General features: G+C 36.7%; 1 protein-coding gene across 2 annotated transcripts in view; it reads left to right on the top strand.

The window, feature by feature from the left end:
- The window catches only part of Atp6v1h (ATPase H+ transporting V1 subunit H), a 73,400-nt gene that overhangs the window by 42,809 nt on the left and 3,932 nt on the right, over window positions 1–26,659 (top strand). For both annotated transcript variants that reach the window (XM_028773396.1, XM_028773397.1), the window contains 5 exons: window positions 4,362–4,554; window positions 9,304–9,482; window positions 12,221–12,346; window positions 19,885–19,986; window positions 24,616–24,729. In XM_028773396.1, the coding sequence (XP_028629229.1) occupies window positions 4,362–4,554; window positions 9,304–9,482; window positions 12,221–12,346; window positions 19,885–19,986; window positions 24,616–24,729 (714 nt within the window). The remainder of the gene's footprint in view (window positions 1–4,361; window positions 4,555–9,303; window positions 9,483–12,220; window positions 12,347–19,884; window positions 19,987–24,615; window positions 24,730–26,659) is intronic.

The following is a 26,659-nucleotide window of genomic DNA, read 5'->3' as shown; positions in this document are numbered from 1 at the left end:
GGGTCTCTCTTATGCTCATTTATTTGATACTTATGAAGGCTCTCCCTGTGTGACCCAGTTTCCTCAGAGCTCTGCGTCACAATACTGTCAATTTGGGGATTATGATTTTAATTTATGAATTTGGGAGGGACACAGACTTTCAAACCATAGTTGTAGGTACCAAGCATGAACCATATGGTTTGTGCAAACTGAATAGGTACTGTGAGCTATGTTATCTAAGACTGGCAGTCTCGGGTATGATGCTCTTTTCTGTTCAGAAACTAAAGATAAAACGACAACCAACAAATTGGGAAAAGATCTTTACCAATCCTTCATCTGATAGAGGGCTAATATCCAATATATACAAAGAACTCAAGAAATTAGACTCCAGGCAACCAAATTACCCTATTAAAAAATGGGGTATAGAGCTTAACAAAGAATTTTCAACAGAAGAAACTCGAATGGCCGAGAAGCACCTAAAGAAATGCTCGGCATCCTTAGTCGTCAGGGAAATGCAAATCAAAACAACCCTGAGATTCCATCTCACACCAGTCAGAATGGCTAAGATTAAAAACTCAGGTGATAGTAGATGCTGGCGAGGGTGTGGAGAAAGAGGAACACTCCTCCATTGTTGGTGGGACTGCAAGATGGTGCAACCACTTTGGAAATCAGTGTGGCGGTTCCTCAGAAAATTGGACATAGCATTACCCGAGGATCCAGCTATACCACTCCTAGGCATATACCCAGAAGGTGCTCGAACATATAATAAGGACATATGCTCAACTATGTTCATAGCAGCCTTATTTATAATAGCCAGGAGCTGGAAAGAACCCAGATGTCCTTCAACTGAGGAATGGATTAAAAAAATGTGGTATATTTACACAATGGAGTATTACTCAGCTATTAAAAACAATGAATTTGAGAGGTTCCTAGGTAAATGGATGGAACTAGAAATTATCATACTGAGTGAGGTAAGCCAATCACAAAAGAACACACATGGTATTCACTCACTGATTATTGGATATTAGCCCAGAACCTTAAAATGCCCAAGATGCAACTCACAGGCCACATGAAGTCCATAAAGAATGAAGACCAAGTGGGGGTGATTCGGTCCTTCTTAGAAGGAGCAACAAAATACTCAAGGGAGCAAATATGGAGACAAAGCGAGGGACAAAAACTGAAGGAGGGGCCGTCTGAAGACCTTTCCACCTGAGTATCCATCCCATGTACAGTCACCAAAGGTAGATGCTGATGTGGAAGTCAGGAAGTGCATGCTGATAAGAGCCTGATATGGATGTCTCCTCAGAGGTCTTCAAGAGTCTGACATATTCAGAGGCAGATGCTCACAACTAGCCATTGAAGTGATCATGGGGTTCTCAATGGAGGAGTTAGAGTGAAGACTGAAGGAGCTGAAAGGATTTGTGGCCCCATGAGGAGAGCAACAATACCAACCAACCACAGCTCCCAGGGTCTAAACCACCAGCCTGGGAGCACTTATGGAGGGATCCAGGGCCTTAGCTGAATATATAAGAGTGGAGGGCCCTGCTGGGCACAGATGGAAGATGAGATCTTGACCTCATGAAGGCTGGACGCCCCAGGGGGTGGGAGTTTTGAGGGTGGGGAGGTGGGAGTGGGGGGGTAGATAGAGGTTACATCCACAAAGAAGAAGGAGGAGGTGTGAGGGGATTGGGGGTTCCGGGGTGGGTGGGGGATGGGGTAAGGGGACAACATATGAAATGTAAATAAAACATCCAATAAAAAAAAAAAAAAAGAAACTAAAGATAAATGTTGTTTTATCTTTTACATTCCTAAAAGATGCTGCAGTATTTGGGGCAGTAAAATTAGAATAGATAATGATTTTATTGCATCATCTTTGTAAGGAATTTTATATAAATGTAGCTTTCATTTTTTATAATTGCAAATGAATTATAATTAATAAGATATTAATATAATTAGTGAAATAATATCTATTAAGATGAAATAGCAAAATGTCACTATAATTTCATAATATGTTATAGGTTTATAAAATGTCTAGTTAGCCCATATGGTTATTGCAAGATACAATGAGTTTTAATTTACTAAGCTAAAAGAAGACACCCTTTCCCCAAATCAGGGGACATGTAAGAATGAATTAAAGTTACAAAATAGCAACCTGTCTACAGATATTATTTCTTTTTCAATTTTCCCCCTGCTACCCCCCCCCCCCCATATAAAAGTTGTTGTCTTGGATCCCTTTGGTATATAAAGGTAGGTCAAATCTTGATATCATCATTACTAATATTAAACAACTTTGAAGGAGAGTTCACAATATTAAGTATCTGCTTTTTTTGTTCTCAGAAAGGAAATGCACTTTATAATTTTTCTTTTGCAATGCCATTTTCTGTTTCTTTTTGATGCTTTTCAAATTATAACTAGGAAAGATGTGAGGAGAAACAATTTCAGGTGTTGTCTGTTCAAAGAGCTGGTCACTAATTACTAAAACTACTCTACATTTTTTTAATCAGCATTTTGAGTTTTCTGGTTAAAGACCTATAACATACACAATATAGTATTTTCTGAATATTTATATATAAGAACTATCCTTTTCACTGTTGTATGTTGACTGTACTAGCTATCTGAAGGTTAACATTTTTTTTTTTTTGTCTATTAATTTTAAGCTCCCTCTAGCTCCTAAAAGATTTATCATTGTTGATGCCTAGCTCCTTGGAAACTTTTGTACTTTGGTTTATCAGCTGTGTTCTTTCTCTGTGCTCCCCACAACTCCTGTGATGACAAATTTTTCTTAGAAATTAATTGGATGTGAAGAATTAACTAGATATACAGTTTCTTTTTTTTCTGAAACTAAAGCAAAAGATGTTATCATCTCTAGGTCTGGGTTTAGGTTCACAGAAACTCACATGCTTGGAGAACTGAGTAAAGCTCCTCTGTTACTGGTGTCTGTGATTTCTGAGGAAGAACGTTGTGCAGGGACCAAGTCCACTTGAGTAGGGGCACACATGGCTAGTGATGGTGCCTCGTGAGTCTGCAAGGAGACTTATGAATGACCTGGAACACTGCATCTGAACCGGGTACTGCCATGGGAAAGATGGGCTACTTTGTGAGGAAGTATTTGCTAGGGTAATGCTCACTTTGAGTAAGTACCTTTAGTCTGCGATTATAGTCAACGTTTAGCTTCCTTTCCTAGAACCTAGAATCTAACTAGCTGGTACCTAGGGCGTCAGAAAAGCAAAGTGTAGGAAGCTTGACTTAGTTACTAGGAGAGAACAAAGGAACCAGGAAGATATCAGGATGTTGATGCTATAAAAAATTTTTGCAACAGTTGAAATACTGATAGTGTTTAATATAAGCAAGTTTTTAATGTAACAAATTAAGCTGAAAAGAACTTCTCTAAGCAGAAGAAACAATGCATTACAAACCTAGGAATAGTACAATAAACTCAGAAGTATATACAAGTCACAAAAATAAAGAATTGCCATAGATATATACTGACAACTAAGTTAATAATTGTTAGATTTTAAAAACTGGAGAATTTTATTAGAACAACTTTAGATTAAAAGAAAAAAATAATCAAAGTACAAATGACTTTCCCTCCTCTCCATTTTCCCATTTTGACATCTTGGGTAAGTATGATTCTCTTTTTCAAACTGATGAATCAGTATTGATATATTTGTTAAAAGCTATAGTTTATATGGGGGCACTGTGTTGGAAATTTTATGGATTTTATGCCTCTTTAGTTCCAGTAGTCATTTTATTTGTCTTATCTGGTGATTTCTTTCCTTTGTGGAATGTACACATTCTCCAGGGATTTTTCTTTAGGCGTTTTTTTTTCTTTTTTTTAAATTTTTTATATATTCTCTCCTTCACAACTTTCATTTCAAGGGAATGTTCTCAGTTTTCTAGTTTTCTAGAAGTTTTTGACATTTTGCTGAACCCCAAATTCTTTGGCAGGCTATATTTTCCCAAAATTACTGCCTCATTTTTCTGGATTTCTTAACTTTCTTAAAAATTCTTCCCTTGGTTGTCTAAACTCAAAACCAAAAATCACATGGAAGTTGTACATTCATTTTTGTCAGTACCCCCCTGTTGATTTTAATTGTTATATTCCTTGTACCATTCTTTCTTCCAATCTTGGTTCCATTTCTCATTTCTTAGTGTTTCCCTGTAGCAGTCCTTTGTCTTCCCAAGTCTCCATGCCTTCCAGAGAGAGGATTATAATCCTAGTGTGCTGTAAACTAGCTATGAGTTAGCTGAGTGCTATGTGAGTGCCACAGGCAGGTAGAAAAGAAATTGAAGACGTAGTATAGATACTTGCTCTTTAAATGTACTCTCATTTCGTGTTTTGCTGTGCTGTTGTGCGAAATGTTTTGTCTGTTCTTTTTCAGTATAATGGGCGTTTTGAGTAACAAGTGTGGTTTTCAACTTCAATATCAAATGATTTTTTCAATATGGCTCCTGGCATTCAGCCCTCAAATGTGTGAACACCTCCGTCGCTATAATATCATTCCTGTTCTATCAGACATCCTTCAAGAATCTGTCAAAGAGAAAGTAACAAGAATCATTCTTGCAGCATTCCGTGTAAGTACTCAGTGAGGGAGTTTGTTATTGTTGCTGATGTGTGTATATGTGTGGGATTTGTTGCTGTGATCTCTCTTTAAAAGTTGGGAAGTAATGTAAGCGAATGGAATGTATGAATTGTAGTATACTTGTAAAAATTGTACTATGGTTATATTCAGATGGAGGAAGTCCTGTTTGTTACAGTGCCTGCTACAGGAATATTATTACTGGGCCCATATTTTAGTTTGGAGTTATGTTTCAGATCTTGGATCTCCTGTCTAGCAACATGTTTTTGAGTCAACAGCAGAACTTTCCAATTATTATAAACATTACAGTTATGTTGTTAGGATATTAGAATTTTGTTAGTTATAAAAATGAACAAAAGATAGTGAAGCATGAGGACAAGAAAGGAGTTTTGTTATATCACATAAGGTATTGTTAAGTGTTTCCCCACAGCCATTATGTTCTGTCAGTCAGTGGTCTGCTTAGTCATTTTGTTGGTTGCCTTAGGATTCAGATGGGTTTCTGGGAGATATCTAACCAAGTGATATTACTGAACATGTGTCATGTGCTGCTTGTTACTCTGTGGCAGGTATCCTTCTCAGGGATTTTATGTTGACTAGTGGTTACCAGAACACTATTATAATGCTATTGTTAATATATGAGAATTTTGGTATTTGGGTTAGTCTTTACTTTGCAAATGGGAATGCTAGATAGATGTGGCATTCCCAGTAGGCATCCAGTTTGCAAATGCAGATGATTTGCTTCAGAATTTTTGCTTTGAACCATTTGTTCTTGTGTTTATCTGAAATAAACAGCAAGAAGTCGAAAACAAAATGAGATATTGTTGTGTTTGAAAAATTTAAGAAGTATTGCTATCAGATTTGTTAACTAATAGTCACTAATATTTTTTAGACATGGGATAAATACATAAATAAGTGTTATGATTTTGATTTATACTTAAACATAGAGATGGCATATATGGCTATCCAATTTTTTTAAATTAAAAATACTAATTATGTGCATATGTGAGAGGGGTTGTACAAGTGTAGGTGGCCAGAAGTGTACATTGGATCCCCTGGGGCTAGAGTTACAGTTAGAGTCAGCTGTCCAGTGACAGTGCTGGGAACTGAACCAGGACCTGTCCTCTAGAAAAGCAGTAAGTGTGCTTAACCTCTGAGCCATATCTGTAGCCTCTACAACTTTATTCTTAACAGTATGAAATATGTATGCTTTAATTTCTTTCTATGTAGAACTTTAATATTCCTTTAGTTATGTTACGTTCTACTGTGGTATTGGTGGAGGCATGAGGTATTCACAATTTATTTGACACTTCCATGAATAATTTTGTATATGTTTCTGCTGAGTCAAATGTGCTTTTATTTATTTATTTATTTAATTTATTTATTTATTTAATTTATTTACTTTTGCTGTTGGTTGTAGTTTTAGTCACAAATGAAGCAGAATAATCTCCTCAATTAAGGTTTGTAGTTATGGAATGTCAGAAGATATTATTGGCCATGGCCAAGACATTACATTATCCTAAAATTCCAAGTAGCTATTAATACATATCTTAACTTATTCCATGCCTTTCTATGAAATTGATAATACTACTACTACTCAGAATTTTTTTCTTTCTTTATTAAAATTTTTATTGTTTATTTTATTTATTTACATTTCAAATGTTATCCCTCTTCCCAGTTTCCCCTCCACAACTCCCCTATCCCATGCCCCCTGCTTCTATGAGTGTGCTCCCCCCCCGCCACCCCAGCATTCCCCTATGCTGAGGCATTGAGCCTTCACAGGACAAAGGGCCTCCCCTCCCATTGATGCCAGATAAGGCCATACTCTGCTACATATGCAGTTGAAGCCATGGGTCCATCCATGTGTATTCTTTGGTCCCTGGGGATTTTGGGAAGTCTGGTTGATTGATATTGTCCTTCCTATGGAGTTGCAAACCCCTTTAGCTCCATCAGTCCTTCCCCTAATTCCTCCATTGGGGTCCCTGTGCTCAGTCCGATGGTTGGCTGTGTGCATGTCAGGCACTAGCAGAGCCTCTTAGGAGACAGCTAGATCAGGCTCATGTCAGCAAGGACTTCTTGTGATCAGCAATAATGTCTAGGTTTGGTGGGGCAGTCTCTGGATGGCCTTTCCTTCAATCTCTGCTCCACTCTTTGTCTCCCTTTTTAATAGTTAATATCAAATGAGCTTTCAAAAATTTGCCAGCTTATGTTACCATTTGTTATGCTTTAAGTTTGTTGTTCTTTTGTCTTACTAATACTTAATATTATCACTCTTGGTTTTTATAGAATTCTGGATGAATAGTGAAATAGTTGTTTTAAATTTTCATGCTATTAGTAATAAAGCAAAACATCTTTTATTTATTTTCTTTTATTAATTTTTTGAGAATTACATGCAAGTGTTTTTGGTCATATTTATCCTCCTTTAACTCTTCCAAGATCCACTTCTCTTTCCCTTTTCACCCAACTTTGTGTCCTTTTTTGGGGTTTTCTTTTTCCCATCAAGGCCAATTTGTGTTGATGTTCTCATACTCCTAGATTCCATTCGAGTATGGTCGACTTATCAGGGCCTATACTGCTGAGAAAATTAACCCTTTCTCTTCCCAGCTGCTCAAAGTTGCCAGTAATTTCTCAGCTAGTGGGATTTTCTCTTTCTTCCAAAATGATCTGTGAACCTTTTGAAGAGGGAACATAGTATATATGTTTCATTTAGGGTTGAGCATTCTGAAGAGTCTCATTCTCTGTACCTTCATTAGTTATCTCTATGTTGATTGTCATCTGCTGTAAGCAGAGGGTAGAGAGATGCTACAATCTATAGGTATAGCGGTAGGTCATTGGAAGTTGGTTTGATACTATGTCCATTTAGCAGAATAATAGTGGTATGTTCTCCTCTAAAATCTATGTTCTGTCTAGCCAGAGGTTCTTGGCCTGATGTTGGTGCCAAGTATGGGTTTCATCTTGTGAACTGGGTCTAGAGTCAAGTCAGAAGATCTGTAATGCTAATAATTTTTGACCAAATGTTCTGAGCATTATATTTGATTTGTTACTATGGTTACAAAAAGTTATACCCTTTTAAATATAACAATTGTCCTATTATCCTTAAATAGTTTCTTCTGAAATTTAGGCAAATAGGCTCGTGAGATGGCTCAGTGGGTAAAGGTTTCTGGATATGACCTGACTTTGATCACCACCAATTCTTTGAAGTTGTCTCCTGATTGTTTCATACATACCATGACACTAGTGCAGCATGGATGTACCCAAAGTACACACACAGTCATGGATGCAGAACAGAGCAATAATTGATGAAATAAAATTTAAAAGCAATTAAGCAAGTGCTGTGCTTTATTCTTTCTCTCACTCACCGGGTAGCTAACATTTGTATTTCTAGCAAATTCTGTGTACACAAGTTGTCAAGACACATTCTTAAGTGTGGTCCAGATAATTCTTAAACTCAAGTAAGTTGTATTAATGAGACATTACTTTGAAATAACTCAGGAACTGATGTTATTGTTTTTCTTCTTAAGAGTTCATTTTCTACATTCTTATTGTGTAGAAAAGATGAAAAATTCCTGAAGTTGTCTTCTTTAGTCTCATTTATCTTAAAATATGACTTTCTTTGAGTTGTCAGACACTTTTTTTTTTGTGTCAGACACTTGGATAATTGTTGGAGAATACAGATGAAGCTGTAGTTTGCCATTGAAGGTCTTAATAGTTGCATTGTCTGAAGACAGTTTATGTAAATAACTATATAGTTATAACTATAGTTATAGTTTAGTTATTAACTAAATAACTATAACTGTATCATGATCATTTAATTCTGAGTTTGCCTGGGTAAGTATCATTGATAAATATTTCTACAGGACTGGTGGGTTTTACAGAGAAGATGCTTGGTTGTTCTTTCATATTTCTTGTACTTTTAGAATTGACTCCAAACATGTGGACCTCTTTTGTTACTTCTAAGTTTCTAATGGACAGAGCAAGTTGTGGGCAGAAGAGTGGATATTCTGGTGGGTTGTGTCTGGAGGGTAGAAATGAACTGGTGGAATGAAGTCAGGTGACAGAGGGTACTGGTCTGGTGTACAGGATGTGCTTCTTGTTTGAAGCTTTGAGTGTGGAGAGGTAGATCTTGCTGGGTAAAAATGTTGGCCATGATATGGAAGAGTTCTGTGGCTTGGAGGATATATAGAAAGGAACCGGCTGAAGCCTAGAACTCCTTTGTTGTGTAGGCAAGGGAGGTGGGCTTGAGGATGTGAGACGTCTGAATACTGAGTTGGGTGGTATAAGTGGATACAGGTAAGATGTGTCCTGGAGGAAGCCTACAGGTTGGCTGGGGCATAGGCTGGGGATATCAGACTAGCCTGGCACATAGGTTGTTGGACTAGAGTATCTCTAGCTTGTTGAGGGAAAGGCATGTATGGGGAGGTCAAGAGGAGTGACCAGGGTAAACCTGGAAGAGGTCATGGGAACTCAGGGGAGAGAGTGACTGATCTGACTTCTTCAAGGAGATTGCATCTCTTAATAATTCTACCATGTCACAAAAATACTATAGGCTGACAGCTAAACTTTTATAGTAGTGATCTTTGGAGGACATTTCACATTTAATCTAGAGGTATTTCATACTTAGAGGTAGGCTTCTGATTATATGATTATAGATAGTCACCTTTTAAAAGTGCTGGTTAAATGGGAAACTCAAAGGAAAGTGTAAAGAAATATGGATGGCTGCAAACATCATGTCTCTTTGTCTACTCAGAATTTCTTAGAAAAATCAACAGAAAGAGAAACTCGCCAGGAGTATGCTTTGGCTATGATTCAATGCAAAGTCCTAAAGCAGTTGGAGAATTTGGAGCAGCAGAAGTATGATGATGAAGATATCAGTGAAGACATCAAATTTCTTTTGGAAAAACTTGGTGAGAGTGTCCAGGACCTTAGGTGTGTTATCATCTTCATCATTGTCACCTAATTACTTGAGATAGGGTCTCTTTATGTAGCCCTGTCTGTCCTGGAACTCACTGTGTAGACCAGACTGACCTGGAACTCAATGATCCGCCACCTCTCTGCTGGAATAAAGGTGTATACCACCCATCCTGGCATTAACATGCTTTTTAAAATTGCCATATATTAAATCTGTTGGGGTTAATTTGACCTTGAACTCCTGGACAGAAGTGATCTTGCCTTGGTCTTCTGAGTGTTTGGACCCTATTGGCGTGCATGGTGGATTATATAACTTTTAAAGAAAATTAGAATTGATTCCAAAATATGAAAATCATATTTTCCTATAATATGCTATGTTTTCTGCTGAAACATTCTACATTGTTGACTGTAGCTTAGAGCATTTGCCTATTCTTATTTGGAGAGATTCCCATTTTCTTCACAGAACACGAGTTGAGTAATATGTATATAGTTAGCTTATATCTGTTTTCATTATTAGGCTTAGGATATGATTATTTTAAAATGCTGGTTTACTTATACTCACTTGTCTGCATTAAGTATCTATTCAAAGAGGACATTCTTGTCAATGTACCCTCTTTATCCTGGTTATGTTGAATTGTCAGTCAATATTAATGGTTCCATCTTTTAAAACTGTACTTAAACATATGTCCAAGCATGTCTCCATACAGTCTGTTTAGTGGCTCTATCAGCTATTTTTCTCATTCTGTTAATCACACTGAATGAGAGTAAAGACCATTACTCAAAATCTGTGGTCAAATTAAGCAAGCTTTCTTTTCTGTCAGATATGGCTAACTCTCTAAAGCATGGTTTGAAAAAATAGCATTTATCATAGGAAAAGTAGGCTTTATATAGTCCAGAAAACTACAAGACTAGGGAGTTTTCAGGGGTTAGGAGATTTCCAGAAGGATTTTGGTTGCACCAGAGCTTGGCTGAACATTCCAAAATGATTTGGCAGAACATCTTATCATCTGGGTATAGTCAAGGCATGAATCAAACTCCAGGGCTGGGGATCATGTCAGATTCCAACAACAGGCTAAAGCACAGCCAACTTGAAGTGGTGGCACACACCTTTAATCCCAGCACTTGGGAGGCAGAGGTACACAGATTTCTGAGTTCAAGGCCAGCCTGGTCTATAGAGTGAGTTCCAGGACAGCCAGGACTACACAGAGAAACTCTGTATTGAAAAACCAAAGAAGAAAAAGAAAAAAGAAATTAACTTATTCTAATCTTATAACAAAAATGGTGGCCATCCTTAAGATGGAGTCAGGCTGGTACATCAATTCCTGTAATAAAATTCCCTGACAGAGGAAAAAGGTTTGTTTATTTTGACTCAGTTCCAGAGTGTGTGCCTTCTTTTCTGTTGTAGAAGTCATGGTGGCAGGAGCTTGTGACAGCTGATCATATTGTATCTGTAGTCAGGAAATAGGAAGGATGAATGGTTGTGCTCAGGTCCCTTTCTCCTTCCTATGCAGTCCAGGACCCAAGAATAGGGATGAGTGCCATTTAAAAATGCACAAGTCTTTGTGCCTTGTCTTCATTGCTTTCTTGTTGCTGTGATAAAGTAATAAAATAACTCAAAAAAAGCAATTTAAGGGAGAAAGTATTTATATTAGCTTACAGTTGTCAAAAGATGAGAAAGTTGATGATGAGAAAGACTTGTGAAGGCAGCAGCCGGACTCTGGTTGGTCACATTTAGAAAGCAGAGAGTGAACAGAAAATTTGGATCTGAAAACCCCCAAGGTCCATCCTCAGCAACCTACTTCTTCCAAGACTCCACCTTCTAAAAATCCCACAGTCATTTCAAACAGCACCCCCACCTAGGGACCAAGTATTAAAGATGAGACTAAATGGGCTGTTTCACATTCAAACCAGAAACTTCAATTAACCCAATCACGATAAGCCCCACAGTTGTGTCCAAAGGTATGTCTCATTGTATTCTATATCTCATCAAGTTGACAAATCAACTCACAGTAACTAAACCACACTTTAAAAACAACCAATTACTGGACATCTAGTTACTAATTTTTGAATTACAGTGCATTGAGTTTGTTAACATATATAGATTTTTTGCTTTTAATTTTGAGAGATTATTTCAACAAACCATGTTTATATTAATAGTCATACTTAGTATTTATATGAATACATGTGGGATATTGTTTTTGTGATGTAATAGTGTATTTTAACATTTATTTTAAGATTATCTGCTTTTTACATATGTTGTAATAATATTTCTACTGACTTGGAAAAATTACATTACTTTGACTCTCAGGGTAGAAATTATCATTTTCTACTAATACATATTCATATATTAATTGGGAATATAGATTTTGGGACCAAGTCATAATTTTAATATTCCACACCAAACATTCAATTTTGGCAATGTTGGACCTTAGTTCCTATGATTTGTTGATGATTAAACTGTTCAAGTTTATAGTAGTGGTTAATATTTAGAGGGCAGTAAGTCGTTGTAGTTGTTATTCCTGTTATTTTTTGAGACAGAATCTTACTATGTAGCCTTGTCTGTCCTAGAACTGGATATATAGATCAGATTGGGCTTGAACTAACAGAGGTCGGCCTGCCTCTGCTTTTTGAATGCTGGGATTTAAAGTGTGTATAAAGCCTAGACTCAGTCTTTGTAACTAAGTCATATTTTAATTTGCTTAATTTTGTAGTAGCTCTTAGATTCTTATAACTGAAATTTTAAAATAATTTTATAGCTCATTTGATGAATACAGTTCAGAACTTAAATCTGGAAGGTTGGAATGGAGTCCTGTACACAAGTCCGAGAAATTTTGGAGAGAAAATGCTGTGAGGTTAAATGAGAAGAACTATGAACTCTTGAAGTAAGTTTGGATCCCATGGTCTGCTTTATCATTATACAGATCTTCATCAACATTTAGCTTTGTTATTAGATGTTCTGTGGTTTTAATTGATGTTTTCTTGCTAAGTAATAAGTTGAATGGTTTGTATGCTTTCGATCAGTTAGGTGTTACCTTCTCTAAGAGAAATGCCTGCCAATTTCATCAGCTTTTTTTTTTTTTTAAATGGGATTTGATATTCTGAACATGATTTTTTTGGTCATGTATTCATTTGAGACGATTTTACCTTTTATTTCACAGCATTTTACTGTTTACCTGTGACCTTTATACATATAAGCTATTAATTTTAAGAGATTCAATCTCCTAATATTTCTATATATGGCTAGTGCTTTTTTGTGTCTTGGTTAAGATTTTGCCTATCAAGGGCACAGAGATATCCTTGAATTTTTATTTTGATCTTTTTTTCTGTGGTACTGGGATTAACCCTAGGACCTAGAACATTCCAGGTAAGTTCTCAACTCACTAGGCTGTATTCCATCTTTCTAAAAAAATTTTTTTTCTCTTTCTTTTCTTCTTCTTTTTTTTCCTTTTACCTTCTTCCTCAGTGACCTCTTTTTTCCTGTAGCCTAGGCCTGACCTGGAACTCATGACAATCCTCCTGACTCAGCTTCCCACATGCTGGGATTACAGGTGTGTGTTAGCTGGTCTATGCCTGCTTGTTCTTCTCTTCCTTTCTGTTTTGAAAGATCCTTACTAAATAGTATTTCTAAGGTTGGCTATGTCAGTTAATAAGTTTCAAGTATGTAACAGTTTTTTACATTGAAACAACCTATTAATTGTTATTTACACTATGAAGATATCTTTTTTTCCTGCTATTTTATTCATAGAAGCTTTAGTGTTTGACCTTATTTTGATCTCCAGTCTATCTGGAGTTATAGTTGTGAAGTAGGAGACAAAATTTACCCTTTATATAATATCTAATTGAAACTTGTACTTTCTAGGTTGGGGATGTGACTCAGTGGCTATGAGTGGTGCTTGCTGCGTAGTCATTAGGATCCCTAGCACATACAGAAAAAGCTGGGTGTGGTCTCATTCACTGTAACCTTCATTGTGGTGTGATCAGGGGTGGCAGGGTGGACAGAGACAGGAAGATCACCAGAGCTTACCAGCAGCCAATCTAGAAAAAAAAAAAAAAAAAAAGGCAAGTCCATGTTCAGTGAAAGACTGTCAAGGAAATAAGGCAGAGAGTGATAAGAGAAAGATGGCTGTCTCTGGCCTCTAGGCATGTATGCACACACAATTAAAAGACTAAAATAGCATTTCCCTTTGGGTTCTGTAGTTCTGTTCTTGTCATGATAATATGACTAAATGTGTGCTCCTTCATTTTGAAGTGAAATATTTATATGCCATATAATTAATCTACTTAAAAATATAATTCAGTGATTTGGTAAGTATATTTCCAGTAGTGTAGGACTACTGAAACTCTCAGTTTTGAAACATTTTTATCACTTCAAAAAGAAATTTCAATGCCCCTTAGCTGTTACTTCTTCACACAGTTCATTTGTCTAGCCTTAAAACCTTTCATCTGTTTTATGTTTCTATGGATGTGCTTATTACAGAAATCTTATATGTAAATGTAATAATCTATTTATCTTTAAAATATCCTATTAAGTTTCTGACAATTTTGTACATATTTAGTGCATTCTGATTGCTGTTACTCTCACCCTGTCTTTTTTCCCCTCTCATCTCTAACTCACCTATCTCCTTTGTACAAAACCCTGTTCCCCCATCATGTCCTTTTTGTTCTTTTGACACTGGTATCTTTCATTTAACAGTTGTTAATGGTTCATCCACGCTGACGTGCTCATGAGTACTTATTCCTTCATATGGATGAATAGCACTCCAGTGTACATACAAGACCATTGATTATTTTAATGCACAAGCTCATGGACAGTAGAGTTCTTTTTGCCTATGACTGTGAATAGTGATTCACTAGTAGTGCTTACTGTACAAGTTGGAATAGAGCATATATTTTCATATCTTTTGCTTGAGGCAGCTAGTCATATTGCATCTGTAGTCAAGAAGTAGGAGGAAGGCTGGGATCTTGGAGAGATGGCTGAGTGGTTAAGAGTACTTGCTGCTCTTCCAGAGGACCCAGATTTGATTTCTAGCAACCACATAGTGGTTCATACCATCTGTAACTCCAGTTCCAGAGGATTGACTGCCCTCTTCTGGTATCTGCAGGTACTAGGTGTACATGTAGACAAAATACCCAAACACATTAAAACAACAAAACAAAACAAAACAAAACAAACAAAAAACAGAGAGGGATGAATTCTGTGTTCAGCCTACTTTTTTCCTTTTTATGCAATCCAAAATTTCAGCCTACTAGTAGGATAGCAAGTCTTACGGTAACTAGTTGTAGAATTGACAAACTAGTTTTCAAAGGGGCTGTTCAGCTTTATATTCGTACCATCATTGTATAAGGATTCTGGTTTCTGTACCTTTTAACCAAAATTGGGGATTGAACCAGGCTTTCATCCGTAATGGCAAGTTCTGTACTACTGAACACTGGCCAAAGACTTATAATTATTTGGACATGGGCCTTATATTTTAAGTATTTTAGGATATGTAGTTATATTTCACTTCCACCCCCTCCCACACACACTGGGATTTATTTCCTGTTGGTTAATTATCTCAAGTATCTTTTTTTATATTTACTGATCTATCTTCTTAGGAAAGCACATATTTTGATCTTGGCTTCTTTTGTTTTTTTTTTTTTTTTTTTTTTAAATTAGATTGCTTTTTGGTATTTTGTTGTGAGGGTTCTTTATACAGATGCTCCTTAACTTACAATGGGGTTGCATATTAAGAAACCTCATTGTATGTTGAAAATTTATTTAAACACTTAGCCTACCAGCCATCATAGCTTTAGTAACACAGTGCACTGTTGGCTGTCAGTTGTTTACCCTTATGATCATGGGAAAGCCATGGTTCCCTGTCTGCCCCGTTTTACAGGAGAACAGCATAGTACATGCTGATAGCCTGACAGAGGCTATAAGTAAAATCTCAAATGATGAGTTGGTCCTTGTAAGTTTTGGGAGAACATCTGAACTTTGTGGCTGCAAATCCCCAGCATATTTAATTGGAAATATTTGTCTAGTTTTGTATGCTGTCTTCTTATTTTCTTGATAGTGTCCTTTGAAGGGCAAAAGCTTTAAAATCAACGTTCACTTTTAACTTTTTTTGGTTCCTTATACTTTTGGTATCATCACAAAGGATTTATTGTCAAACTTAGGTTATGAAAATGTTCCTAAGAATTTCTCTTTTTCCTTTCATTTCTTCCCTTCTCTGAACATGCCCACATGCACACACAAACACACACACACACACACACACACACACACACACACACACAGTGTCATATAATACATACACTTTTAAAATTGACTTAAACTTTAGACCAGTTTTAAGTTACAAAAATTGAGCACAAGGAATATCCTCATATATCCTCTTCACCCTCAGCACATAGTTTCTGTTAGCATATTTTGTATTTTTAATACAGGGTCATTCTGGATAATTCTGAGTAGCCTTGAACTTAAGAGTCTCTTCCCTTGGCCTCACAAATCCTAGAATTGCAGGTATGTACCACCTTACCCAGTTGATTTCCTATATTACATTAGTGTGGTACATTCATTACAGTCAGTGAACCTTTGTCTCAGGGAAGGATGAGTAGTCACAATGCTTATTTTCTCTGCTTTCACAGTACACAGATAAAAGCTGTCATTTGTTCCCATGTCCTGCAGTCTCTCTAGTCTGGCTCTGAGTGGTTCTATCCATTCTTGCTTCACAGACTTTGTCAAATTAAGCAGTTTAGAGGCAAAGATCTTCTCTATCCTAATTTCCTGCACGTGCCCATTGTTAAAGCTTTCACCTGCAGGAAGAATCATGTATTTTTCCCTTTTTCTGTATTAAAAATTGGAGTTGAAGATTATCTTCTATCACTTCTACTTTGCTTTTTTCCCTTCTCGATTTAATTCTTCCAGTGGGTTCCACATCATAGCCTGGGAGTTCTTGAACACAGATCTGGTGTATATCTTTTCCTTTTTGGTCCCTCAGAAATCTTCAGCTATAGAAAATGTCAAGCTAGTACCTTTATCTCATCCTGTCTTTATACAACTTACCCGTCAAGTCAGTGGCTTAAGTGGAGGGTGATAGCCATATGTCTTTTCTCCATTGTAATTCCTTCCGTACATAAATGAGTTTCTGCTGGGTAGCCATGCCAACTTCAGTTGCATGTTTTATTACACATAGCAGCAGCTTGGCAACTGCCATGGGTTACTGCTTGCTTAGCAGTTTTGTCCCGTATTTGCTATTTTCAAAGAATGTAGCATATACTCTAGACCTTGGACAACTGTTAGAATGTTCCCATACTCACAGAACAGACCCTGTTCATCAAGCAGGGACACTACTAGATGTGATGTAAAAGATAGCCATCTAAGGCTCCTGAATAAGCCAACTTCAGCTGGCTTAGTGTTAGTTATATGTCTTGCTCCCCATAGGAAGGCTCATGTAATTCTTCCATAACAACAAGATACCATATTCCACACAGGGAGAAGCTACTTGCTGAGACTGCCTTCATGGATGGTCTACCCTCAGATTGGAGTCCAAAGCAAGGACAGTGCAGTTGCTCCTCCCAAAGTCACCTTTAGTTTTATCACACCCTTTGTTGGGTGCAGAGTTGTACTAACTTTTCCTGGTGAGACACAAACAAATATTTACTCACCCCAAATAGTGCTCTAGTGACAGTCCAAAGTACCATGCCACCAAAGTCTAGCTTAGTGAACTGATGAGTTCATTCAGTTGGCTTACAGAGCATGGGTTAATGCCTCATCTCTAGAATCCTTTAAATTATAGGAAGGAAGGTTGCTTTCAGGAGTGTGGGTAACTCTGAAACAACTATATTAACAACTATTGTTAAGTGCTACCCCATCATTGATGATGACCTCATGAAAACTGCATCATGGAGTCCTGCTTTTGTTAGCAGCTTACAACTAAAACTCCAGTCCTGGGGATTCTGTCGCTCTCTTCTGGCTTCCACAGGCATTGCATGCACATGGTACATACATATTCAGGTAAAACATCCATACACATAGAATGAAAATAAAATAGGATAATTTAAAGAAGAACATGGACAGTTTGGAGTATTCAAAAATATAAATAAATATTTGGAAAGCTGAGTGTATATTTTGTTTAAAAAAGACCATGGACAGTTTGGAGTATTCAAGAATATAAATATTTGGAAAGCTGAATATTTATTTTGTTTTTTATCTTCTAGATTTTCATGTGCTTACTTTGAAGGAGTTATTGTCAAGGTGCTATTGTGTGTAGAATATGGATAAGCAGGCAGCAGATAATAATTTGATTCACTTTCAACACTTGTTATATCCTTAGATACATTAACTTCTGAGTTTCATTTCATCAAAAATGGTTTGTGAAGAATGTATGTATGTCAGTATGAAAATGACTATGTATTACTCTCATGCTTTTTTGTCCTGGTGATTTGGGAATCCAGATTTTTCAGTTAATCTAGAAGATAGAAGGTGTGTAATTACTGCATAACAAAATGATCCTCTGATTGACAGTGTTTTTGTTTGTCTTCCTATCATTTATAGATTCAGTAGATGACACATTGAGATGACCGCAGTTTTATGGTTAGACTTTGAAGTGTTAGTATTAGCAAATGTCAGATAAATGGGATTTAGAAACTAAGCAGCTTTTGTAGATTTGAACATGTTTGGCATTATTTTTGTTTTTGACATAGGCTGACATAGAACTCTTGGATTCCTAGTCTTGGTGTCTCCCTTCCAGTGATAGGGTTATGGATAGATTATCTAAACTGGAGCATTATATCCAGTTTAGAGTAACATAAAATTGTAGAAAACCTAGTATTTTATTACAAGTAAACATTGATTCTAATTCTAGTAACATAAGCAAAGATAGTGTGATTTAAGTTGTTTCCTAGTAAACCATTTTAGAAGGCTCATATTTTGTGAACATGTGGCTTATATGCGAACAAACAACTAAATGGTTTTAATTGTTTTCTATTTAATATTTATTTCATTTGTATATTTGTGTGCTAAGTGTGCCTTCATGCTTGTGTAGCCATGTGCATGCAGAAGCCTGTGGAGGTTAGGCATCAGATCCCCTGAAACTAGAGTTGCAGACAGTTGTGAGCCACTATGTGGGTGGGTCCTAGGAATTAAGCCCCAGTCCTCTGCAAAAGCAGTAAGTGCTCTCAACCACTGGGCCATCTCTTAAAAAAAAACTTGTTTTTTTGAGATTATGATATAATTACATCCTCCTACTCCTTCGTCCAAAACCTCCTCAATACTCCTCCCTGCTCTCCTTCAAATTCATAGCTTCTTTTTCACTAAGTTGCTATGCATGCATATGTGTATAGATAAATAGTCCTGACTGTGGTCTCATCAGTCTTTATAGTGTTACCTATAAGTTTGTTTGAGAGCTGACTGTCACTGGACAACCAATCGCTGTGTTCTTCCCAGGGGAAGACTACCTCTTCCATTGAGTCATCTCTTGAGCCCTCCTTTAAGTAGCAATTTTAAAGGGACGGTAATACTAGAGCATCTTAGAAAAGTTAGATGACCTTTAAAAAAAATTGTGTGTGTGTATGTGCATGTCTATGTCTTAGTTAGGTTTCTACTCCTGTGATAAAAACCATGACCTAAAACATCCTGGGAATAGCTTTTTCCCTTTGCCAGCAGATATTAATTACAAATAGCTTTTTGATTAGGGGTATGACCCTATGTCTGTTCCCGACTCTCATTGCTGGCACCCTGTCTGGCTTGAATCTGTGCAGGTCTTACGTGTGTTGCTAAAGTTTCTGTGATCTCATATATACATCAGTCCTGCTGTAGCTGGAAGATACTGTTTTCCTTGGAGTCGTCCATCACTTCTGTTTCTTTCAGTGTTTCTGCCTCTTCTTCTTCATAGATCCCTGATCCTTGAGGAAAGGGTTTGATAAAGACATACCACTTAGGATTTAGTGCTCCAAAGTCTTTCACTCTCTGCACATTGTCCAGTTATTAGTCTCTATTAATTTTCATCTACTGCTAACAGAAGCTTCTCTGATTTATGAGGATAGTAGTATCTTATTAGAAGTCATTTTATTGCCATGTATCTTGAGCAGAATAATAGTAGTATGTTTTCTCTTAGACTGATGACCTATCTAGTCCCAAATTATGTTTTTGGAATTGTATATAAATGTATCTAAATGTATATATAAATTATATAATTTATATATTATATAAATATTATATATAAATATATCATATATATATTATATATATATACAATTGTATATAAATTATAAAGCTGGAGTAACCTGTATATATGTACAAAGGTTTGAAAAGTTCTAACATGGATATCATGGTGAAATCCTTAGAAACTTCTGCTTTGAGTATGATATCTATATTATACATATATTAATTGTACTCTAGAAAAACACATAGCTTGATATGTCTGGATTAAATTTATTTCAGAATCTTGACAAAACTTCTGGAGGTATCAGATGATCCACAAGTCTTAGCTGTTGCTGCTCATGATGTTGGAGAATATGTCCGGCATTATCCCCGGGGTAAACGGTAAAAGACAAAGATAAATCTATGTTTCATTTTGGTTTCTTAAAACAATCCAAAGTAATGTTCTTTTCCAAATCAAAGTAATTCAGTAGAGAAACTAATGAAGAAAATGAACACATTTAAAAATGAGTACTACAAGCATTAATACTTTTGTGTAATTGTCAGTGGAGATTATTAGAAGCTTCTCATTAAAAGTATCCTTTGTTTACAAACTTTAATTCCATAGCCATTTTGTGAACACTATTTTCCCCTACTACTCATAGTTATGGATGTGAATGAGAGGTCTTTATTGACTGCAGTTATAAACCGTAGAATTAAATACAGAGTCTGTAAGTAAAAGTTACAGTAGATGCATAGTAATATAATTATGCATTCCAAAATACTGAGGTGTGGTTATATAATTAAATGTACTTATATATCTTGACAACAAAACAATGATATGTTTATTTTGCAAAGTAGTATATGAAGGCATTCAATACCTTATTAGGCACACAGTTGACTAGCATGTTCCCAACAGAAGCAGAAACATGGAATGTCTCCTGGGGTAGATCATCAGCAGAAAGTTATCTAGCTTTCTGTTTATATTCAGCAGCACAAGCCTTCCCATAATCAAATGCAGCCCCACCTCCTGGATTTTTTGTTGTTCTCATTCTTTTCCTTGCAAATTATCTTCTATGATGTGGAATAATCTTTCATGTTATATCCATTTCACTGTGATCTTAGAAAACTGCTTTGGTATCTCATATTTGATGATATTTGAATGATATGCTTATTAAGGTCATCATAGCTGCTAAAGATATGTCATCATAGAATGGCAGGATTCATTCAAGAGTCATTATCAAAAAAAAATTGTCTCATTTATTAGATAGCTGTAAAAAAACAAGCAGTGGACAATTCTTCTGATTCAGTGAAAAGAATACCAGCAAAGACCTTGAATTTTTGAGGGAATCAAATTCAGAAGAAATAAAAGGAAAGGGGCAGATTCAGTTACATGTCTGACTGGAAAGGTCCAGTTTCATACCGCCTAACTCTTCAGACAGCATTCACTGTTTCTAACAGGTGCCAACATGGATTGCCACTTATTCCTGTTTTATATGTTTGTTTGCTTTTTTGTTTTATTTTTTCCTCTTACTGAAAATAGATTTTTTTTCATGTAATGTTCTGATTACAGTTACCTCTCTCTCTTCTTCCTTCCAGTTGTTCTTCACCTTCCCTGCCATCTGTATACACTCCTTTTCTCCCATTAGAAGACTAACAGGCTTCTAAATGATAATAATAAAATATAATAAGATAAAAAATAACATATTGTAATTGGACAAAACAAGCAAACAGAAGAAAAAGAACCCAAGAGAATGTACAGAAACAGAGTCCCAGTCATTGACACACTTAGGAATCCTATATAAAAAAAGAAAATAACCTAAAGTGGAAGCCATAATATATACACAAAGGACCTGGTTTAGACCCATGCAGGCCATGTGCATGGTGCCTTAGTCTCTGTGAGTTTATATGAGCTTTGATCATGTTGATTTAGAGGGCCTTGCTTTTTTGGTGTTCTTGGTATTTCATGTTATTTTCATAGTTGATTTTGTGGTTAGAAGGTCCACTTTTGAATCAGTAGCCTGAATTCAGATAGAAAACATTTCCATCTCTAGCACTCCCTACAATATGTCCTCAATAAATTCAAATAGTAGATTGGTCATATTTATACTTGTGACAGTTTCAATACTAGGAACCCCTTTGTCCACATAGCATTAACTGCTGGATATAACTAGTCTTTCACTTAGTCTTGCATAGTTAGTATTATCTATTCAGTACAAACAGTGTGCCAGCAATTTGAACACTCTTTCAAGCTCTTTACAAGGGGCTAGTGTAGCTCCAAAACCTGGAATGCCATAGTGGGCTTTTAATTTTATTTTTCTTAAAACAATTAAGTATCAAAACTCACTATCCTAGAGTTGAAGAAATCACTTTAAAAAGCACATGTTGTTGTTCAAGATGGCTGTGACTCCCTTTCCCAAATCCATACACGTAGGCACACTCCCATGGCCTGAGCTCATGAAGGTAGATGTTCCTGCTCAAGTGTTCCATAGGAATGGGTGGGGAAGGAAACAGAAGCAGCAGGCTTGAGGGTCAGGTCTAGGCATGAACAGACTAGAACAACACTTGCATAACGGCTGCCTGAATTAGCAGTTTAATCTTGACAGCTTTCAAAGATGCTTCTCCAGCTTTTGAACTGCTCCTGCCGTTCTGTTAGTTCTTTTGGCTGCTGAATCAGACTCAAGTTTCTGTAAGTTGTGAACAGAAATACTGACGGATGTATAAGTTTATTTTAAAAAATCTGATAAATCATTATATACTGTCTTGAAACTAAAACACTAATGCTCAAGTCTTTGTTATATTTTTTATAACTTTATAATAGTGATAAACTGGTTCTATTATTTCTTAAAATTAGACTGTAAACTTCTGCAAATGATTATCTGATGAGGAAAAGTATTCACCTGTTCAGCAGGGTATAATCAATCTGGAGAGAGTTATCCAGAGAACTCATGCTTGTTCCCTTAAGATACAGATTTCTATACCAGGTACATGGGTGGTCTTCAGTATGCAGAGCTTAGCACAGCACATGAAAGTGAATTATTTTTATAGTGGCACACAGTTATATAGCAAACCCAAAAATTATAGTTCTGACCATTACAGATGCTAATTGTAGAAAATATGAAGAGAAGCAGGGCCTTTAGCACCATAGTCACGGTGACTTTTCAAATGTCTTTCTGTCCTTTGGAAACTGACCACATCATGGCTTACGCTTTGTTACTTTCTTTTACTTTACTTTTTTTTTTTTTTGTTAAACTGTCATTTGCTTGGGTTCTGATTTTTTATTATTGTGAAAACAGAATGAACTGCTGTGCATTTTGATTACTCCCTGCCACCCCGGAAATAGACAAAAGGAGATAAAGTGTGTATTTATGAGGTTTTAAAAACATTATTATGATGCAGATGAATTCAGACTCCCAGCCACTAGTAAGTGAGAATATCATTTTCATGATCCCTTTCCAGCAGCAGCAGGAAGTGCTACTGTTTCTTTTTAGGCTTGTAGGAAGGAAAATACAGCATCTTTTATATTTTGGTTATTTAACATCGTTTAGGAGTCCACTGTTACATTTAAAATAAATATTGTTAAGACTTGCTGTTTGCATTATGTCAAACATTTAGTTACGCTTTATGCTTTTTATCATATATTAGTGAATAATAGTGAAATATGTTAAGTTATGGGTACTCTTGAGTGTTAGTTTTGCCTTGGGCTCTGAGCATTGCTTCATGGAGCTCTTCATAGAAACCTCCATGAAGTGCTTTCTTCTACTTTGGCAGTTAGCACAGTGCCCTATATTATGCTCATGCTCATAATTATACATGTAATATGACAGCTTTCTGAAGTATATTGATTTTTATTGTTCATGGATTCCAAACTAGTGAATTTGCTTACCTCCTAAAATTACATCATTTTAAAGCTCATATAAATATGCCACTTCTGCAGTCATTCATGAACACATGTAGAGCCATGGAAAACACTGAGTCCTTGACAGACACATTCCCAGCTGAGTTAGAACAAGGTTGAGTGCTGCCTTCTTGTGTTCCCTCTTCTACTACAAACAAGTGCTGTTTACATGGTCTGTTTGTTGCCATGCTTCTATCTTCTGTCTGCTTTTTTGTTTTTGAATTTTGCCGTTTAAAATGGCTCATGAGTATGGTGCTGAAGTGCTATGTACGTTTGCAAGTTCAAGAGGCTATACCACTTGGAGAAAATGTGCATGTATCAGGAATGCTGCTTTCAGGCCACAGTAATAGTACTTCCTGTTGGTTATGAGCTCAGGGCCCAGAACAAGACCACAGGACAGGGGTATGTGGTCCTTTTCTCTGAAGCTGAATAGGAACTCAACATGTGATAAGGCAGTGCTAAGGATTTTGGTACCTTTGTTAAAAAACAGAGTCACTGAACTTTAAATTGGGAAAATGATATTGAAGGTTTTGCAAAGATTGCTTTGATGACACAGTGGAGAGTGGATTGAGCAGGAACAGCCCCTACCACTATTAGCCAAGCAGCAGGGCTTGTCACACTAAGGAACATGGGCTATATATCTTTGGATCATCACCAGTGACGATGTAATGGATTTATAAATGCTCTTTGTATTTGGCAGTGACTGTAAATTACCTGCTTAATGTGATATATCTGACTAGTAGCTGAGCATTTCAAATTCAGTGGCTGACATATTGTAGGCACTTAATGTTTGTATTGTACTTTCACCTGTCCATTCAGGACTGGAGGCAGAGAAAGCAGGCTGGGAATAACATAAGTCTCTTGAAACCTTAACCCTACCCCTAGTGACACATTTATTATGTTTCCCAAATAGTTTCATCACCTGTGGATTCATGAACCTTTGTAGTCTATTCTCATTCAACCACCACAGTCTATAATTCATTGAGAGTGTTGTAAGATGTAATTCTAGCTTACTTTAGTCAATTGTAACTTTTGTTTCAGAAATCCTTTGGGAATTTGGTATTTGGATTTTGCGTTTGTAACTAGCATCAATTTAAAAGAAGTGACATCTTCACTAAGTCTTTTCTGTTCTGTAGGGTTATTGAACAGCTTGGTGGAAAGCAGCTGGTGATGAACCACATGCACCATGAAGACCAGCAGGTCCGCTACAATGCTCTTCTGGCTGTGCAGAAGCTCATGGTGCACAACTGGTATGTCTTGGTGTCTATCTTACCTGCACATTGCTTTGTGAACTCTCACATGCTTATCCTACGAGCTCTTATGGAAATAAATACTTTAGTGGCTTACTGGTGATTTTACAAATAAGTCTACGCACATATTGCTAATATAGAGCAAACACTTAATTTTAAAGAGATGAGCTGCATTAATAGTCTTCGGGAAGGAACAGACTTCCGATACCACAAATTACTTCAGCTGTAATCGAAAAGACCCTTGTGACAAAACAAATGCAGGTTCCTTAGAGTTGTGTGAACACAGCTGGACTACAGATGCCTTTCTAGGTCTGCAAGGTGTTTAAGTGTTAACTAGACTGCATTGTACCAGTTCACAGGAAGGAAGCTTGTTGGTTGACTCAAATTCCATGATCATGCTTTATTAATGACAATCTTTTGCCTTAGAAGTAACCAGAGTCATTCTTTTTTCCTGTCTTTTTACTTTTTAAATTTCAAATTATTAACCTTTTTGTATTTCTTCTAAAGACTGAAGATAATAGTGAGCCCTTGGTGCACTGTATAGAACAAGCTAGTTTCAGCTGTGGGTTGGTTGTTCAGCACTTGGAACAGATCACGTGGTTGTACTATACTGAAGAGTGTTCAACTTGAGGCTATTTTTGTTAAAGTACAAGGGATAAATATAAATCGTTTATAACTGACAGAAATGTCATTAGCATTTTCAAAGGAAAGAATTAATGGTACATTAGAATGTGTCAGTCAAATACCCTACAGGATAATATTTAGTTGTGCTGCTGTTACCTTGTGTGTAAAATGTTATAGTCCTGACAGTAAGCAGTTTTCCCATAAACACTGACATGCAGGCTTACAACAGTGTCTTTTTGAGTGTTTACATTGTTTCTGTTAAGTGCTGGGCTGAAGAATAGAATAGAGGTGGGTACATCTTTATATAGGTAAATTAGACAGGTGTCTCTGAATAGGCCAAAACACTTATGCTGAGATGACAGTGGTAAGGAGCCAGCTATGCAGCCTGATTATTGGGGTTAATTGGTAATTCAGATGTAAGGAATGAGACAGAAAATATAGGAAGCAGAAATGATCGTAGATTGTTTAAAGCAATGCATAGAGAAAGGTTTCAGTTCCTGGATTGTACTGAGACATTGCCAGGAGATACTGGGTGCTGGAAATACTCTTCAGGGCACGGGTAGCTCCCACAGTAGAAAACTTTGGTGCTCTATGTTTTTATTAAGACTGAGGAAGTAACATGAAGGTACAGAGTACTCATCAGTGAGTAAGCCTACATTTAGGGGTATAGTTGCTGGGTGTCTTGTGTGCTGTGTATGAGGCTTAGATGAATTAAAAGCATTGAAAAGGGTTTGTTTTTGTTATTGTTTGAATATTTATTCATTTTTATTTTATGTGTATGAGTGTTTTGTCTGTGTAAATATGTGCATATAGAGGCCAGAAGAGGGTGTTAGAGGGAATGGAGCTTCAGAACGTTGTGAGCTGCTATGTGAGTCTTGGGAACTCAGCCTGGGTCCTCTGGAAGAGGAACCATTTCTCTTTCACTGGGGAGCCATTTTTCCAGCTTGTTTATTTTTGTTTGTTTGTTTGTTTTTTAGAGACAAGGTCTCACTCAGTATCCCTGGCTGGCCTCAAACTCATTTTGTAAATCGGACTGACTCTGAACTTACAGAGATCTGATTCACAAGTGCTGGAATTAAAAGCATGTGTTACCACACCTGGCTTCATTGAAAGTTTTTTTTAACTGGGGAACAGCAAGATTGAGTTTATGTTTTTTTAAAAAAAATTCTATGGCTCCTTTCTGGATAATAGAGTAAGTCTGAGAGCGAGAAGGTTGTTTGGGTTAGTTTAGCTCTTAGAGCCAAGAGCCAGTGCTAGCAGTGTGTGTGTGTGTGTGTGTGTGTGTGTGTGTGTGTGTGTGTGTGTG

The sequence above is a fragment of the Grammomys surdaster genome, unplaced genomic scaffold, assembly GCF_004785775.1.
Source record: "Grammomys surdaster isolate TR1022 unplaced genomic scaffold, NIH_TR_1.0 226, whole genome shotgun sequence".
NCBI classification, from domain to species: Eukaryota; Metazoa; Chordata; class Mammalia; order Rodentia; family Muridae; genus Grammomys; species Grammomys surdaster.
This window is presented reverse-complemented; position numbering and strand designations above follow the sequence as displayed.